Source organism: Geotrypetes seraphini, chromosome 6, assembly GCF_902459505.1.
Source record: "Geotrypetes seraphini chromosome 6, aGeoSer1.1, whole genome shotgun sequence".
NCBI lineage: Eukaryota > Metazoa > Chordata > Amphibia > Gymnophiona > Dermophiidae > Geotrypetes > Geotrypetes seraphini.
The window spans coordinates 248,021,272-248,039,370 of NC_047089.1; the positions used below are offsets into that span (position 1 = coordinate 248,021,272).

At 48.4% G+C, this 18,099-nt stretch overlaps 1 protein-coding gene across 1 annotated transcript in view; it reads left to right on the forward strand.

Annotated features, from left to right (window-relative positions):
• Positions 1 to 14,640: 14,640 nt before the first annotated feature.
• Positions 14,641 to 18,099, forward strand: part of ATP6AP2 (ATPase H+ transporting accessory protein 2) — a 72,066-nt gene continuing 68,607 nt past the window's right edge. The window contains exon 1 of the mRNA XM_033949445.1: positions 14,641 to 14,803. Within this exon, the coding sequence (XP_033805336.1) occupies positions 14,764 to 14,803 (40 nt within the window). The 5' untranslated portion in view covers positions 14,641 to 14,763. The remainder of the gene's footprint in view (positions 14,804 to 18,099) is intronic.

The following is an 18,099-nucleotide window of genomic DNA, read 5'->3' on the forward strand; positions in this document are numbered from 1 at the left end:
GTCTGTGTCTCTCCCTGGCCCCCTGTCTGTCTGTCTTTCTTTCTGTCTCTGTCTCCATGTTCCCCTGCCTGCCTGTATTTCTCTGTTGTGCCATGCCTGCCTGTCTCTCTGTGGCTCTCTTCCTATGTCCTTAGTGCCCTCAGTGCCTCCTTTCTATGTCCTTAGTGCCCCCCAGTGCCACCTTCCTATGTCCTTAGTGCCCTCATTGCCTTCTTCCTATGTCCTTAGTGCCCTCAGTGCCTCCTATGTCCTTAGTGCCCCCAGTGCCTCCTTCCTATGTCCCCCTCACTGCCTTTCACTTTGTCCCATCCCCACCTCCAAAGCCTCCCTCCCTCCCTCCCTCCCATCTCCCTGTGATGACATCATCAAGGACGCAGCAGAGGAAATCAGGGCAGTAGAAGGCCCCAAAACAGCGTATTTAGAATGCTGCGGACGCCGCTGGAGCCAGGTTTGTCAGTCATCTCGCAGTGGGAGGGTCGGATGGGAGGGTCAACGGGGGTTCGGATGCGGCAGGGAGGGGTGCGCGCCGGAGGGGGGGGTCGACGACGACGAACAGCGGGCCTTACAGTGAGTCAGGGCGGGAGGAGGGGAGTGGCCAGAGTGTTCCCCGCCACTGCGTTCTAAAATAGAATTTGGCCACGGATCAGAAAACACGGTGGCAGGGATCACGAAACCCTGAGTGCGCATGCGCGCTTAGGGTTTTATTATATAGGATTTCTATACTGTTCTCCCGGGGGAACTCAGAACGGTTTCCATAGATTTATTCAGGTACTCAAGCCATTTTCTTTGTCTGTCCCAGTAGGCTCACAATCTATCTAATGTACCTGGGGCAAGGAGGGGATTAAGTGCCCAGGGTCACAAGGAGCAGTGTGGCTTTGAACCCACAACTTCAGGGTGCTGAGGCTGTAGCTTTGACCACTACACCACCTCTCAAAGAACTCCTAATTAGCTAGAGAAGAAATACCTACATTTATAGTTAAGCGCACCTAAGAATGGAAACCCTGGTTGTAAACAAAGAGCCCCTAGTAACCTCAGTGTCTGTCTCGGGTTCTTGACCTGTCTATTACCTTCCCAGAAATCTGCAAACAGAGAGGGCAGACTGAAGGTTATCACGCACACAGCTGCTGAGAAGGGCCCTACCAGAAGCTGAGTTAGTAATCAGATATTTTTAAAAAAATGCCTGGCAGCTGGGTAGTAAACACCCCGCAGGATCACAGATGTGGATCCAGCCACACAACGACAATGTAAGAAAACTGGAAGCACTCTAGCGAGGAACTGCGGCAATCTATTTTTCGGGATATGCCTGCGGCCGATGTGCATGTGAAGATCCGATCCCCCCCCCCAAGCCTAGTCAAGTCCTTGTGTCCCTTTCTGATACATCCTTAAAATGTAGAACAAACACAAGTTTTATTATGGTAGATACACGGCCATCATAAATTGAAACCTTCTTTCCCTCCTGAAAGTAGGTTGGGGAAAAAAAAATCATTGGAGAAAGTTCCCATGAATTAAAGTAAAATTATTTATTAGGATTTATTCACCATCTTTTGGAAGGAATTCACTCAAGGTGGTAAACAGCAGTAAAAATATTTAAATAACAGTTCAAGGTAGGGCACAGTGTGTTAGAATGCACAATAAAACATTTTAATTGAGACAGACAGACCAAATTTTATTTATTTTGGTTTCGGATTTGGCACCAAAACCAATTTGAAATCCAGATTCGGGTTTTGACAGAAAATACTGATGCATTTTCAACTGAAAGCAAAACTCTTCACCCCCATCCCCACCGCCACTCCCTGGCTGGCCATCCAACCCCCAACTCAACTTCCACCTGAAGGGCCTTCCCAGCCAGGCCTACATTTAAATAGCCTGGTGGTCGAATGGCTTCATCTGGGCAAAAGCTCCTGCAGGTTCCTCAGCCATAATGGCTGCCAAGACTTCCTGGAGCAGCATTATGAAACTGCCGTGGGAGGTCCCAGGAGCCATTTTAGGATTAGAAGCAGCATAGACAGTCACTCCTGCCTATGCTGAGCTGCTAGGACTCCCTGAAGCTGTGGGGAGAGGCCTAAAGGTGCCAGAGCCAATCAGGACCTTAGGCCCCTCCTAATGCATCCCAGAATGCACCAGGAAGGGGAAGGCCAACCATTTTGAAGAGGTGGGCTGAGGCAGGAGGAGTGAACTTCAAGGAATGGAGGGGTCCTCAGGCAGAAGAGAGTGGGCAACCCTCCTGCCCAGGGCTGTCCAAGTCCGGTCCTCGAGATCTACTGGCAGTCCAGGTTTTCAGGATATCCACAATGAACATGCACGAGAGAGATTTGCATACCAAGAAGGCAGTGCAGGCTAATCTCTCTCGTGCATATTCATTGTGGATATCCTGAAAACCTGGACTGCCAATAGATCTCGAGGACCGGACTTGGGCAGCCCTGCTCCTACCTATCATTGGGGGGGAGGTCAGTCAGGGGGTGGGGTGTCCTCAGACAGGAAGGAGTAGGCATCCCTCCTGCCAATTGTAAGGTGTGTGGTGTGTTATTTTAATTAATTAATTAACTTTTGTATTTTATTTTATTTGGACCAGCTGTTATGCATTTGTTGTGTGCTCACACAATACGAGCGCAGCATCTACTGGGAACTCCGGAGCTGCTGGAAAATTTCAGCACCAACTCTTCGGTATGGGGGGGGGGGGGGGCATTCCCTTTAGTGCATCACAAGAAGAGCTCTTTAGACAACTAATGAGTGGCTGATATAATGATCAATGTGCATTGGCAGGAGAGCTTTCCGTGATAGTAAGACTGCTCTAACGAGTCTTACAGCCACAGAAAGCTTTTGAGCATCTGGGCCTGAATTTTGAAGACTATCAGGCTCATTAAAAAAAAGAAGAAAAAAAAAAAAAGATATCCAAAAGACAGCACGTGGACGTCTTACTAGTCAAAACGAGCAAGTGGGCATTCTCAAAACAGACGTTCTAGATGTCTTTCTGAACGTTTTGTCTCCATTGCATCCAAATCTTAAGAGGGCGTGTTAGAGGTGTATTTTGAGCGGGTTTAGGTCTTGGACCCTCTTCAGGTGTGATCAAACCTTTGACAATAGGTCCTGGACTTTTTTTTTTTAGACATTTGGAGCTAGACCTGTTAAAAGCATCTAAATGCTAAAAAGGTGCCCAAACTGACTATATGACCACTGGAGGGATTAAGGCATGACCCCCCCCCCTTACTCTCCCAGTGGTCACTGACCCCCCCCCCTCCCACCACCCAAAAATGTTTAAAAAACCCAGTACATTCTAGCCTGTATTAGGAAGGGGTGCTGAAAAGTTCTCAGCCCAAGCAGCTTCGGATGTTAACACAAACATTTGAGCCCGGAGAACAGAGGTTACTGCAGTGAATTTCACATTAAAAGTTTCAGGTACAGATGTCACCGCATCCTGCACTGTCCTACTGTCCCAATGGTCAATCCACCCTGGTCTTTAAAATATAACCTTGACATCAAGTTTATTAGTTTCTTGCTATACCATCAATCAAACTTATCGAAAAGGTTTACAATAAAAGTAATTACAAAAATTAATTAAAACCTTTTTTGTTTGTTTTTTTTTTTATAAAAATTAAAGGGGGTTCACAGACAATAGTACATAACTAATATGAAGCCAATAGGAGGAGGGTAAGGGGAATACATCGTTACATTTAGCAAAAAATAAAAAGGATGCTGAGCTGAATAAAGAGAGGTGTAACCAGTAGAAGGACGAAGGTGTTGATGCCCCTGTACAGGTCGTTGGTGAGGCCCCACTTGGAGTATTGTGTTCAATTTTGGAGACCGTATCTGGCGAAGGACACAAAAAGGCTTGAAGCAGTCCAGAGGAGGGCAACGAAAATGATAGGAGATTTGCGCCAAAAGACGTACGAGGAGAGACTGGAATCCCCTAGAGCAGGGGTAGGGAACTCCGGTCCTCGAGAGCCGTATTCCAGTTGGGTTTTCAGGATTTCCCCAATGAATATGCATGAGATCTATTTGCATGCACTGCTTTCAATGCATATTCACTGGGGAAATCCTGAAAACCCGACTGGATTACGGCTCTCGAGGACCGGAGTTCCCTACCCCTGCCCTAGAGGAAAGGAGGAACAGGGGAGATATGATTCAGACGTTCAAATACTTGAAGGGTATTAACATAGAATAAAATCTTTTCCAGAGAAAGGAAAATGGTAAAACCAGAGGACATAATTTGAGGTTGAGGGGTGGTAGATTCAGGGGCAATGTTAAGAAATTCTACTTTACGGAGAGGGTGGTGGATGCCTGGAATGCGCTCCCGAGAGAGGTGGTGGCGAGTAAAACTGTGACTGAGTTCAAAGAAGCGTGGGATGAACACAGAGGATCTAGAATCAGAAAATAATAGTAAATATTGAAGAACTAAGGCAGACTTGCACAGTCTGTGTTTGTATATGGCCGTTTGGGGGAGGATAGGCTGGGGAAGGCCTCTATGGCTGGGAGGGTGTAGATGGACTGGAGTTTGCTTTGACGGAGACTTCAGTAGTTGGAACCTAAGAACAGTACCAGGCAGAGCTTAGGATTCTTGCCCAGAAATAGCTAAGAAGAAGTAGAAATAAAAACCCCAACAAATTTTTAGATTGAATCAGGTTGGGCAGACTGGATGGACCATTCAGATCCTTTTATCTGCCATCATCTACTATGTTACTATGTAAGGCAGGGGTGTCAAAGTCCCTCCTCGAGGGCCGCAATCCAGTCGGGTTTTCAGGATTTCCCCAATGAATATGAATGAGATCTATTAGCATACAATGAAAGCAGTGCATGCAAATAGATCTCATGCATATTCATTGGGGAAATCCTGAAAACCCGATTGGATTGCGGCCCTCGAGGAGGGACTTTGACACCCCTGATGTAAGGGGAAAACATAATAGGTAGGAATAGAGTTGGTCATCCTCAAGTGAAGTGTTAATTCTCATGTATTGAATGCATCCTTGAACAGAAACGTTTTAAGTTGAGATTTGAATCTTGGCAGATCATGTTGTAGAATCAATATTAGTATTAGTTTTTAATGTCTAATTCCCAGCCTGAACAAGCATGTCAAGGCGGTTTACAAACTTAGTAGTATGTCTAAGCGTGAAATCTTTGGGTGGCGCTCCGAGCATTCTCGTGTTTACACTGTGGCCCTTTAAGGTTGGAGGTGGAGCCCACTGGACTAGCATATCAAAGAGGTTTAGAATACCAAACAACAAAGGTAGAAAAAGTACTTTATTTTGAATTTATTAACTGAAATGTGTATAGCAGATGTCTTTTTATTGTTTTCAGAAGAAAAGGAAATACTAGGGTTACCGCATTTCCATGGACATGTCCTCCTTCTGAAGACATGTCTGGGGATCCGGACAGCTTTTCAAAACCCGGCACTGAATTTCTGTGCAAAGCAATATCCCACAAACTTTTTTACAGTAAACTCTGGACCGCGGCTGGAGGGCACCCGGAGATGTGCGGATGTTGACGTTGACATCTGTGCATGCATGAAGGCCCTCCAGACAGGGCCCTGAGCCGCCAGTGAGGGGTGCTGGAGCAGGAGAGGCACCACAGAGGAGTGCTGGATGACTGCGTACAGGACATGCCGCTCGCCGTGAGAGGCATGTGCTGTAGGCAGTCAGCCAGTGCATTTCCTAATCGCTGGCATCTCACGACACACAGTTTGTAAAGGATTCCATATCTCTGAAGCATACATGGAAAATTCTTTAATTTTGATCTCGATTTAACCCACCTTTAAATCTATCGTGATACACAACGATGCTTCCTGAAAAGACTGTGTGTTTTGTGTGCTAATCTTTCTGTCTCTCCGTTGTTTGTGTCTTAGGTGTGTTTATATCTTTGCGTGTGTCTGTTTCATTTGTGTTTTGGGTATATGTTCTGAGTATGTGTACCTGACATAGCAAGAAGAGAAATTGTTCCTTTAGAGACCCTGAGCTAGTGAGAAGGAGAAGTTCTAAGTAGAGAATGACACGGTGACAAAATTCATCACCGTTCCCGTCCCCGCAGATAACCGCGGGAAACCATCTTCATGTCATTCTTTAAGGAAAGAGGGAAGAATCAGAGTATGAATGGCCACAACCACTGACCCGCAAGCTTTGCTCTGAAGAATGCTGGTGTAGAAGGACCGAGGTTGAAATAGACACTAGAAAATGACATGGGATTATTTCCCGCGGTTATCCGCGGGGACGGGAACGGTGATGAATTTTCTCACCGTGTCATTCTCTAGTTCTAAGCGAAAATATTACCGAAAAAGGATCTAGGTGTATAATCTTCTGCTCAATATGGAGTAGCTGCGAAGAAAGAAAATAGATGGTTAGGAATTATTAAGAATGGAATGGACAACAAAACTGGAACTAGAAGTCTGCACGGGAACGGGGATCACGGGAATCCTGCGGGTCCCACAGGAATCCCCCCCCTAACCCACGGGACTCCCACGGGTCCCCCCTCTAGCCAATGGGACTCCAATGGGGATGGAAGGCTTTGGAAGCAGGGTTTGTCCATAATATATAATGGACACGTCAGCCTTAGTAAAAGAGGGGGTTTATAAGTGAATTACCTGAACAGAAAACAAAAAAAGGGTTCCACCAAAGAGATTCCACAAGGAAAACAGCAGCGCAAACACAAAAGAAACTGTGGAATTGATGATCCTGTCAGAAGTAATTGCTGCTTTTTATGGGGACGGGCAGGGATGGAGGTAATTCCTTGCGGGGATGGGTGGGGACGGAGAGGATCCTGACGGGGACGGGTGGGGACGGAGAAGATCCTGGCGGGGACGGGTGGGGATGAAGAGGATCCTGGCGGGGACGGATGGGGACGGAGAGGATCCTGGCGGGGACGGGTGGGATTTCTGTCCCCACGCAACTCTCTAACTGGATCTATTATAATGCCTTTGTATCACTCCATGGTGAACCACACCTCGAGTGCTGTGTGCAGTTCTAATCACTGCATCTCATAAAAGGTATAGCGAAATTAGAAAAGGTACAGAGAAGGTCAACAAAATTGATAAAGGGGATGAGATGATTTCCCGATGAGGAAGGGCTAAAGCAGCTTAGAGAAGAAACGGCTAAGGGGAGATATGATAGAGGTCTATAAAATACTTATCCCCTCCCCCACCTCCCACTTTTACAAAACCATAGTGCGTTTTTTTAGTGCCGGCTGCGGTGGCAACAGGTCTGATGCTCATAGGAATTCTATAAGCATCGGAGCTGTTACCGCTACGGTTTTGTTCAGGGAGGGGAGCTTAGTGGAGTAGAATGGATAGATGTGAATCGCTTGTTTACTCTTTCCAAAAATACTAGGAATAGGAAGCATGCAATGAAACTACTACTAAGTAGTAAATTTAAAACAACCAGAGAAAGTATTTCTTCACTTAAGGTGTAATTAAACTCTGGAATTTGTCACCAAAGAATATGATAAAAGCAGTTAGCTTTAAAAAGGTTTGGCTAATATTCTAAAAGTCCATAAGCCACTATTAAAAATCCACTGCTTATTTCTAGGATGAGGCATAAAGTTTATTTTACGGTATGTGGGATCTTGCCAGGTACTTGTTATAAGAACATAAGAATTGCCGCTGCTGGGTCAAAGACCAGTGCCCGGATTGAGTCTAGCCTTACCTGCTACGTTTGGTTCAGCAGGAACCTGTCTTTATCTACTAAATCTATTCCCTTCATTATCTTGAGTGTTTCGATCATGTCCCCTCTCAGTCTCCTCTTTTCAAGGGAGAAGAGGCCCATTCTCCAATCTCTCACTGTACGGCAACTCCTCCAGCCCCTTAACCATTTTAGTCGCTCTTCTCTGGATCCTTTCGAGTAATACCGTGTCCTTCTTCATGTACGGCGACCAGTGCTGGACGCAGTATTCCAGGTGAGGGCGTACAACGGTATGATAACCTTCTCCGATCTGTTTGTGATCCCCTTCTTAATCATTCCTAGCATTCTGTTTGCCCTTTTCGCCGCCGCCACACATTGCGTGGACGGCTTCATTGACTTGTCAACCAGTACTCCCAAGTCTCTTTCCTGTGGGGTCTCTCCAAGTACTGATCTGAATAGGTAGGGTTACTATATGTCTGGAAAACCCTGGTTGACTTTTCAAAACCTGGCACTTTGTCCAGGGTTTGAAAAGCTTCCAGTTAGCAGTGACGTCGGGACAGCATCTGTGCATGCGTGGATGCATGTAATGAAATCATGTCATACCAGTGCATGCGCAGATGCCCTCCCGACAAGCGAACTGGGCATGACTCGGGCGGAATGGCCATGGCAGCTGGGCGGGCCTAGGGGCAGGGCCATGGGTCTGGATTTTATTCCAGAAAATGTAACCCTTTGAATAGGCTACTAATGGAAACAGTATACTGAACTTGATGGATTTTGGGTCTGTCCCAGTATGGCGAAGGCGATGCTTATGCTCTTATGCCTAAAGTCTGAACCAGGCAGGGCTGGCAAGGCAAACAAACCAGAGCTGCTCTGTAGCATCACTGAATCTCCTTGCGTTTCCCGGGAGAGATTGAAGAATGTGACAAGCTGCGGAGATGATGAAGCCACCAGTGATGTATTTCAACACAAGTGGAAGCACCTCCCCTCGCCCTTCTCCCTTTGAGCCCCTGCTCCGCTCCCCGTGCCGGCCCCTCCTACTTCCTTCCGACTTCTCTTTCCTTTCAGCTAGACCCCACCTCTCCTCACCCAGGCCCTCCTCACTCATTCCTCTCTAAGCCAGGCCCCGCCTCCTCTCTCTTCCTCTTCCCGCCTCTGAGACAGATCCCTCCTCTCCCCATTGCCAGCCAGACCCTAGGCCCTCCTCCTTCCTAACCTTTTGAATCAGGCCCTGCCTCTCTTCCTTTCTTTTAATCCCTTCCCTCCTCTGAGCCAGGCCCCGCCTCTCTCCACTCAGACAATCCTCATTTCTTCCTTTCTGAGCCAAGCCCCACCTTTCTCTCTCAATGGAACCTGCCTCTGAGCTAGACTCTTCCTCTCCTCTTTGCCAGCCAGGCCCTAGGCCCACCTCCTTCCGCCCCTTTTGAGCCAGGCCCCGCCTCTGTTCCTTTCTTTGATCCTCTCCCTCCACTGAGTCAGGCCTTGCCTCTCTCCACTCAGACCCTCCTCATTCCTTCCTTTCTGAGCCAAGCCCCGCCTTTATCACTGGAACCTGCCTCTGAGCTAGACTCCTCCTCTTCCCTTTGCCAGCCAGACTCTAGACCAGAGGTGTCCAACCTACGTCTCAAGGACCGCATGCGGCCCCATGAAGTATTTTGTGCAGCCCTGGTGGAGGACGATGCAGTGTTTTCCTCTGCTGCCCCCGAGTATTTACCGTCTTGCTGGATCCCTCCTCTATCTTGCTGCAGCGTTTGCATGTTTGTGTGGCCCCAGAAAATTTTTTTCAACCAATGAGGCCCAAGAAAGCCAAAAGGTTGGACACCCCTGCTCTAGGCCCTTCTCCTTTCGCCCATTTTGAGCCAGGGCCCGCCCCTCTGCCTTTCTTTTAATCCATTCCCTCCTCTGAGCCAGGCCCCACCTCTCCCCATTCAGATCTTCCTCATTCCTTCCTTTCTGAGCCAAGCCCCACATCTCTCTCTCTCTCTCTCACTCACTCACTGGAACCCGCCTCTGAGCTAGGCCCTCCTCCTTCTGCCCCTTTTGAGCCATGCCCCTCCTCTCTTCCTTTCTTTTATCCAATCCCTCATCTGAGCCAAGCCCTGCCTCTCTCTCTCTGGAACCCGCCTCTGAGCTAGACTCCTTCTCTCCCCTTTGCCAAATAGGCTCTAGGCCCTCCTCCTTCTGCCCCTTTTGAGCCAGCCCGCCTCTCTTCCTTTCTTTTATCCTCTCCTTCTCTGAGCCAAGCCCCGCCTCGCTCTCACTGGAACCCATCTCTCAGCTAGGCCCTCCTCCTTCCGCCCCTTTTGAGCCAGGCCACGCCTCTCTTCCTTTCTTTTATCCTCTCCCTCCTCTGAGCCAAGCCCCGTCTCTCTCTCTCTCTCTCTGGAATCCGCCTCTGAGCTAGACTCCTCCTCTCCCCTTTGCCAAATAGGCACTAGGCCCTCCTCGTTCTGCCCCTTTTAAGCCAGGACCTGCCTCTCTTCCTTTCTTTTATCCTCTCCTTCCTCCGAGCCAAGCCCCATCTCTCTCTGAAACTGGCCTCTGAGCTAGACTCTTCCTCTCCTCTTTGCCAAATAGGCTCTAGGCCCTCCTCCTTCCGCCCCTTTTAAGCCAGGACCCGCCTCTCTTCCTTTCTTTTATCCTCTCCCTCCTCTGAGCCAAGCCCCACCTCTATCTCATAATGGAACCCATCTCTGAGCTAGACCCTCCTCCTTCTGCCCCTTTTAAGCCAGGCCCCGCCTCTCTTCCTTTCTTTTATCATCTTCCTCCTCTGAGCCAAGCCCCGCCTCTCTCTCTCTCTCTCTCTCTCTCTCTCTGGAACCTGCCTCTGAGCTAGGCCCTCCTCCTTCTGCCCCTTTTGAGCCAGGAACCACCTCTCTTCCTTTCTTTTATCCTCTCCCTTCTCTGAGCCAAGCCCTGCCTCTCTCCCTCACTGGAACCCATCTCTGAGCTAGGCCCTCCTCCTTCCTCCCCTTTTGAGCCAGGCCCCACCTCTCTTCCTTTCTTTTATCCTCTCTCTCCTCTGAGCCAAGCCCCGCCTCTCTCTCTCTCTCTCTCTCTGGAACTTGCCTCTGAGCTAGACTCCTCCTCTCCCCTTTGCCAAATAGGCTCTAGGCCCTGCTCCTTCCGCCCCATTTGAGCACCGCCCGCTTCTCTTCCTTTCTTTTATCCTCTTCCTCCTCTGAGCCAAGCCCAACTCTCTCTCTCACTGGAACCCATCTCTGAGCTAGGCCCTCCTCCTTCTGCCCGTTTTAAGCCAGGCCCCGCCTCTCTTCCTTTCTTTTATCCTCTTCCTCCTCTGAGCCAAGCCCCGCCTCTCTCTCTCTCTCTGGAACCTGCCTCTGAGCTAGGCCTTCCTCCTTCCGTCCCTTTTGAGCCAGGACCCACCTCTCTTCCTTTCTTTTATTCTCTCCCTCTTCTGAGCCAAGCCCTGCCTCTCTCCCTCACTGGAACCCATCTCTGAGCTAGGCCCTCCTCCTTCCTCCCCTTTTGAGCCAGGCCCTGCCTCTCTTTCTTTCTTTTATCCTCTCCCTCCTCTAAGACAAGCCCCGCCTCTCTCTCTCTCTCTTTCATCTGCCTCTGAGCTAGACTCCTCCTCTCCCCTTTGCCAAGGCGTTCTGGGGAAAAAGCAAGTACTACAGAAAGGATGGACTACACCTCAACAAGGAAGGAGCAAGAGTATTGGCAGGCAACATGAAGAAGGCCATCGAGAAGGCTTTAAACTAATAAATAGGGGAAAGCCGACAGTCGATGGCACGGACGACAGGATGCCCCGATGAAGAAACCATGGGCTACTACTCATACACAGGAGGGGATGACCTCACAGCAAATAAGGAAGACAAGGCAGGAAGGGACAACTCAGACACAGGAGGGGGTGACCGTACAGCAAACAAGGGAGACAACACTGGAGCGGTTAAGGAAACCGTGAAAGAAACAGTAGAGACAGTAAAGAGTAGAAAGTCCAAAAAGGTAACACGAAGAGAACTCAAATGTATGTATACGAATGCTAGAAGTCTAGGAAACAAAATGGGGGAACTAGAGACAATAGCAAGACATGATAAGTTGGAAATCATTTGCATAACAGAAACATGGTGGAATGAAGAAAACAAATGGGACACAGTACTACAGGGATACAAACTATATAGAAGAGATCGAGTAGGGCAGAAAGGTGGAGGTATTGCCCTATATGTTCAGGAAGGAGTAGAATCTGTTGAAGTGGCTACGACGGAAACGAAAGAGAAGCTAGAGTCCCTCTGGATCAAGATTCCTGGCCAAAACAGCGCAGACACGAAAATTGGCCTTTACTATCGTCCCCCAGGACAGGCGGAGGAAACTGACTCAGAAATGTAGAGGAAATCAAACAAGAATGCAAGACGGGCAATGTAATAATATTGGGAGACTTCAATTTCCCGAGGATAGACTGGAAACTAGGAACCTCCAACTGTGGCAAGGAGGCCAAGTTCCTGGAGGCGCTAGGGGATTGCTTCCTGGAACAAATGGTAAAAGAGCCGACAAGAGGCAACGCCACCCTGGACTTGGTACTAAATGGCCTCATGGGTCCGACAAAAGAAGTAGAAGTTACGGTACCACTGGGGACGAGCGATCACAATGTGATCAGCTTTAAGCTTGACATCGGGAATAGAAAACGTGCCAAAACCTTAACCAAAACCTTAAACTTTAAAAAGGGCAAATACAATCACATGAGAGCCATGGTGAAACAACGACTCAAGAAAAAGGTGGACAAACTTGAAACGGTAGACCAGGCATGGTCCCTACTGAAAAATACTATCACAGAAGCACAAAATCTCCACATTCCGAGGATCTCCAAAGAGGGGAGAACAAAAGGTAAGGGAGAACCGGCATGGCTTACCAGACAGGTGAGGGAAGCCATAAAAGAAAAGAAGGACTCTTTCAAAAAATGGAAACACATGAAAACAACCGAAGCATGGAAAAAACATAAAGATGATCAGAAGAAATGTCACAAGGCGGTGAGGGATGCCAAAAAGGACTATGAGGAAAAAATAGCGCAAGAGGCCAAAAACTTCAAACCCTTCTTTAGATACGTGAAAGGGAAAAAACCCGCAAAAGAGGCGGTGGGACCCCTGGACGACCAGGGAAGAAAAGGGTACATCAAGGAAGATAAACAAATTGCAGACAAACTAAATTCCTTCTTTGCGTCCGTCTTTACGGAGGAGGATACCGCAAAAATACCAGAAGCAGAGAAAGTGTTTAGTGGAGTAATAGAAGACAGCCTCACCACAGTTGAAGTGGAGTTGGACCAGATATACTACCAGATCGACAAACTTAAAAGTGACAAATCCCCTGGACCGGATGGAATTCACCCGAGAGTTTTAAAGGAATTGAAGGTTGAAATCGGAGAGCTATTGCAAAAACTTGCCAATCTGACAATCAGAACTGGACAGATACCAGATGACTGGAAGATAGCGAACGTCACGCCAATTTTCAAAAAAGGATCGAGAGGGGAACCGGGCAACTACAGACCTGTGAGCCTTACATCTGTCCCTGGAAAGATGGTTGAAGCACTGATCAAGGATAGCATAGTCTGGCACCTAGATACACACGACTTGATGAAACCCAGTCAACATGGGTTCAGGAAAGGGAAATCATGTTTAATGAATTTACTTCAATTTTTTGAGACCGTGAACAAGCAAATTGATAGTGGAATGCCGGTGGACATAATATATTTGGACTTCCAGAAAGCATTCGACAAAGTTCCACATGAAAGACTTCTCGGGAAACTACAAATCCATGGAATAGAGGGAGATATACAAAGGTGGATAGGCAAATGGCTGGAAAACAGAAAGCAGAGAGTGGGCATAAATGGGAAGTTCTCAGACTGGGAGAAAGTGACTAGTGGTGTGCCCCAGGGCTCGGTACTTGGGCCGATCCTATTTAATATTTATATCAATGACCTGGAAGACGGAATATCCAGTGAGATCATTAAGTTTGCAGACGACACAAAGCTATGCCGGGCAATCAGATCGCAGGAGGATAGCGAGGAACTCCAGAGCGACTTGTATCAGTTAGAGAAATGGGCAGAGCAATGGCAGATGAAGTTCAACATGGAGAAATGCAAAGTAATGCGTTTAGGTAGTAAGAATAAGGAACACGAGTATAGAATGTCAGGCGCAACTCTGGGTAAGAGCGAACAAGAAAAGGACCTGGGTGTACTGATAGATAGGACCCTGAAGCCATCGGCACAATGCGCGGCAGCGGCAAAGAAAGCAAACAGAATGTTAGGCATGATAAAGAAAGGAATGACGAGTAGATCGGGGACAAATGCCAGGAAGTTCTGCTTTACACAGCGAGTGGTGGACACCTGGAATGCTCTCCCAAAGGAGGTTATTAAGGAATCCACTGTGCTGGGATTCAAAGGCAAATTAGATGCACATCTCCTTATGAGAGGCATAGAGGGATATGGGTGACTAAAACTACATCAGGTGTATACCTGACTGGGCCTCCGCGTGTGCGGATCGCCGGACTCGATGGACCATGGGTCTGATCGGGAGATGGCGCTTCTTATGTTCCGCCTCTTTTGAGCCAGGCCCCGCCTCTCTTCCTTTCTTTTATCCTCTCTGTCCTCTGAGGCAAGCCCCGCCTCTCTCTCTCACTGGAACCCGCCTCTGAGCTAGGCACTCCTCCTTCCGTCCCTTTTGACTCAATCCCTCCCTCCTCCGAGCCAGGCTCCGCCTCTCTCTCTCTCTCTCTCTCTCTCCTCTCTCTCTCTCCTCTCACTGGAACCCGCCTCTGAGCTAGGTCCTCCTCCTTCAGCCCCTTTTGAGCCAGGCCCCGCCTCTCTTCATTTCTTTTATCCTCCTTCCTCTGAGCCAAGCCCCGCCTCTCTCTCTCTCTCACTGGAACCCGCCTCTGAGCTAGGCCCTCCTCCTTCCGCCTCTTTTGATCCCATGCCCCGCCTCTCTTCCTTTCTTTTATCCTCTCCGTCCTCTGAGCCAAACCCCGCCTCTCTCTCTCACTGGAATCTCTGAGCTAGGCCCTCCTCCTTCTGCCCCTTATGAGCCAATCCCTCCCTCCTCCGTGCCAAGCTCCGCCTCCGCTTGTCAGCGTTCCGTTGTCTGTCTGTTGCGCTCGAGCTCGTCTCGTCTCTTCTCGTGCCGGGACAGGCGGCGCTTTGGGTGTGGGGGCGATGGAGCGGCTTCTCCTGCTGACGGCGGCCTGTGTGACGGGTGAGTCTGACGCTCGCTCGAACTTGATACCGGCCCGGAACGCGGTGGGGTCTGAGTTGGGCGGTTGGAGTGCGAGGCCGTCGGGCCAAAGCCGCCGCCTTTCCTGTCGGCTGCCCCCCGGAGAGCGCGTCAGGCGACGGCCAAGCCCCGGACTAAGCCGGCGCACGGGGGCTCCGTGGAGAAGGCGCCGAGTTAGAGCCGAGCCGATCACCTCCGTCATTGACTGGCCCCGGGTCATTTGCTAGTAAATGACGGCAGAGGAAAAGCTGGACGCTCCATCCAGTAAAAGACACGATTGGATTAACTCGTCAGTAGATGACGGCAGATAAAGACCCGAATGGTCCATCCAGTCTGCCCCTAAGTTATAGCCGGTAAAAAAGACACGATTGGATTAACTCAGTAGTAGATGACGGCAGATAAAGACCCGAATGGTCCATCCAGGCTGCCCCTAAGTTATAGCCGGTAAAAAAGACACGATTGGATTAACTCAGTAGTAGATGACGGCAGATAAAGACCCGAATGGTCCATCCAGTCTGCCTATAAGTTATGGCCAGTAAAAAAGACATGATTGGATTAACTCAGTGGTAGATGACGGCAGATAAAGACCCGAATGGTCCATCCAGTCTGCCCCTAAGTTATGGCCAGTAAAAAAGACACGATTGGATTAACTCAGTGGTAGATGACGGCAGATAAAGACCCGAATGGTCCATCCAGTCTGCCCCTAAGTTATGGCCAGTAAAAAAGACACGATTGGATTAACTCAGTGGTAGATGACGGCAGATAAAGACCCGAATGGTCCATCCAGTCTGCCTATAAGTTATGGCCAGTAAAAAAGACATGATTGGATTAACTCGGCAGTAGATGACGGCAGATAAAGACCCGAATGGTCCATCCAGTCTGCCTATAAGTTATGGCCAGTAAAAAAGACACAATTGGATTAACTCAGCAGTAGATGACGGCAGATAAAGACCCGAATGGTCCATCCAGGCTGCCCCTAAGTTATGGCCAGTAAAAAAGACACGATTGGATTAACTCGGTAGTAGATGACGGCAGATAAAGACCCGAATTGTCCATCCAGGTTACCCCTAAGTTTTGGCCAGTAAAAAAGACACGATTGGATTAACTCAGTAGTAGATGACGGCAGATAAAGACCTGAATGGTCCATCCAGGCTGCCCCTAAGTTATGGCCAGTAAAAAAGACATGATTGGATTAACTCAGTGGTAGATGACGGCAGATAAAGACCCGAATGGTCCATCCAGTCTGCCTATAAGTTATGGCCAGTAAAAAAGACACGATTGGATTAACTCGGTAGTAGATGACGGCAGATAAAGACCCGAATGGTCCATCTAGGTTACCCCTAAGTTTTGGCCAGTAAAAAAGACACGATTGGATTAACTCAGTAGTAGATGACGGCAGATAAAGACCCGAATGGTCCATCCAGTCTGCCTATAAATTATGGCCAGTAAAAAAGACACGATTGGATTAACTCGGTAGTAGATGACGGCAGATAAAGACCCGAATGGTCCATCCAGTCTGCCCCTAAGTTATAGCCGGTAAAAAAGACACGATTGGATTAACTCGTAGTAGATGACGGCAGATAAAGACCCGAATGGTCCATCCAGTCTGCCTATAAGTTATGGCCAGTAAAAAAGACACGATTGGATTAACTCGGTAGTAGATGACGGCAGATAAAGACCCGAATTGTCCATCTAGGTTACCCCTAAGTTTTGGCCAGTAAAAAAGACACGATTGGATTAACTCAGTAGTAGATAACGGCAGATAAAGACCCGAATGGTCCATTTAGGCTGCCCCTAACTTATGGCCAGTAAAAAAGACACGATTGGATTAACTCGGTAGTAGATGACGGCAGATAAAGACCCGAATGGTCCATCCAGTCTGCCCCTAAGTTATAGCCAGTAAAAAAGACACGATTGAATTAACTCGTAGTAGATGACGGCAGATAAAGACCCGAATGGTCCATCCAGTCTGCCTATAAGTTATGGCCAGTAAAAAAGACACGATTGGATTAACTCGGTAGTAGATGACGGCAGATAAAGACCCGAATTGTCCATCTAGGTTACCCCTAAGTTTTGGCCAGTAAAAAAGACACGATTGGATTAACTCAGTAGTAGATAACGGCAGATAAAGACCCGAATGGTCCATCCAGGCTGCCCCTAACTTATGGCCAGTAAAAAAGACACGATTGGATTAACTCGGTAGTAGATGACGGCAGATAAAGACCCGAATGGTCCATCCAGTCTGCCTATAAATTATGGCCAGTAAAAAAGACACGATTGGATTAACTCGGTAGTAGATGACGGCAGATAAAGACCCGAATGGTCCATCCAGTCTGCCCCTAAGTTATAGCCGGTAAAAAAGACACGATTGGGTTAACTCGGTAGTAGATGACGGCAGATAAAGACCCGAATGGGTCAAATTATGTATGAATTGATAGTTATGAGGAAGCCAATTTTAACCAAATAAATAAAGGAATTTATTAAATCCGGTAACCCTATTATTTCATTAACACACATGCGTGATGTCATCACGTCAATGCACGCGCAAAGGCCCTCCGGATGGGCCCTGAGATGTGAGAAGAGAGTCAGAGAGAAGTAGAGGCTGATTGTCTACAGGACGAGAGTCACGTCCTTGACGCCTCTCCTCCCCCTCTTCCCAGCGGCCCACCTGAAATCTCAGGAGGCACACAGTTTGCGATACGCTGGAATAACTTGTCTCTTCTTTGATATTTCATGGCCGGAGACTGTAAATTCCTGTATTGTTCTAGGTTCCAAATGTTGAAGTTCTTTTCTCCCTCCCCCACCCCCTGTTAATTTAGCAACTTCCTTCCCTGCCACCCCTGGGCTGCAAAGGTGACCTTCAGCATCACTGCATTCACAATATTATTGATTTATTTAATTCATTTTTTATCCTGCCTTGTCCAAAGAGCTTAGGATGGATTACAGGTTAACCAGTGGCGTAGTCCAGGGAGGGTGGGTCCGCTCCGGGTGCTGTTTTGCTAAGGGCGTGGCATCCCTCCTGCTCTCTGCTCTACCCCTCCCCCTTCTCCTTGCTTTGCTGCCCTCATCTGCGCTCTCTCTCTGATGTCACTTCTGGGACCCACACCTAAGAAGTGATGTCAGAAGGCGAGCCGACACCGACGTGGGACGGGAAAAGGGAAGGGGGGCACACAGCGGGGTGGGGGAGGGGTGTCATTGCCCTGGGCACCACGCACCCTTACTGCGCCACTGAGTTTAACATACATAATATACAGTTAACAGGTTACAATGTAACATAA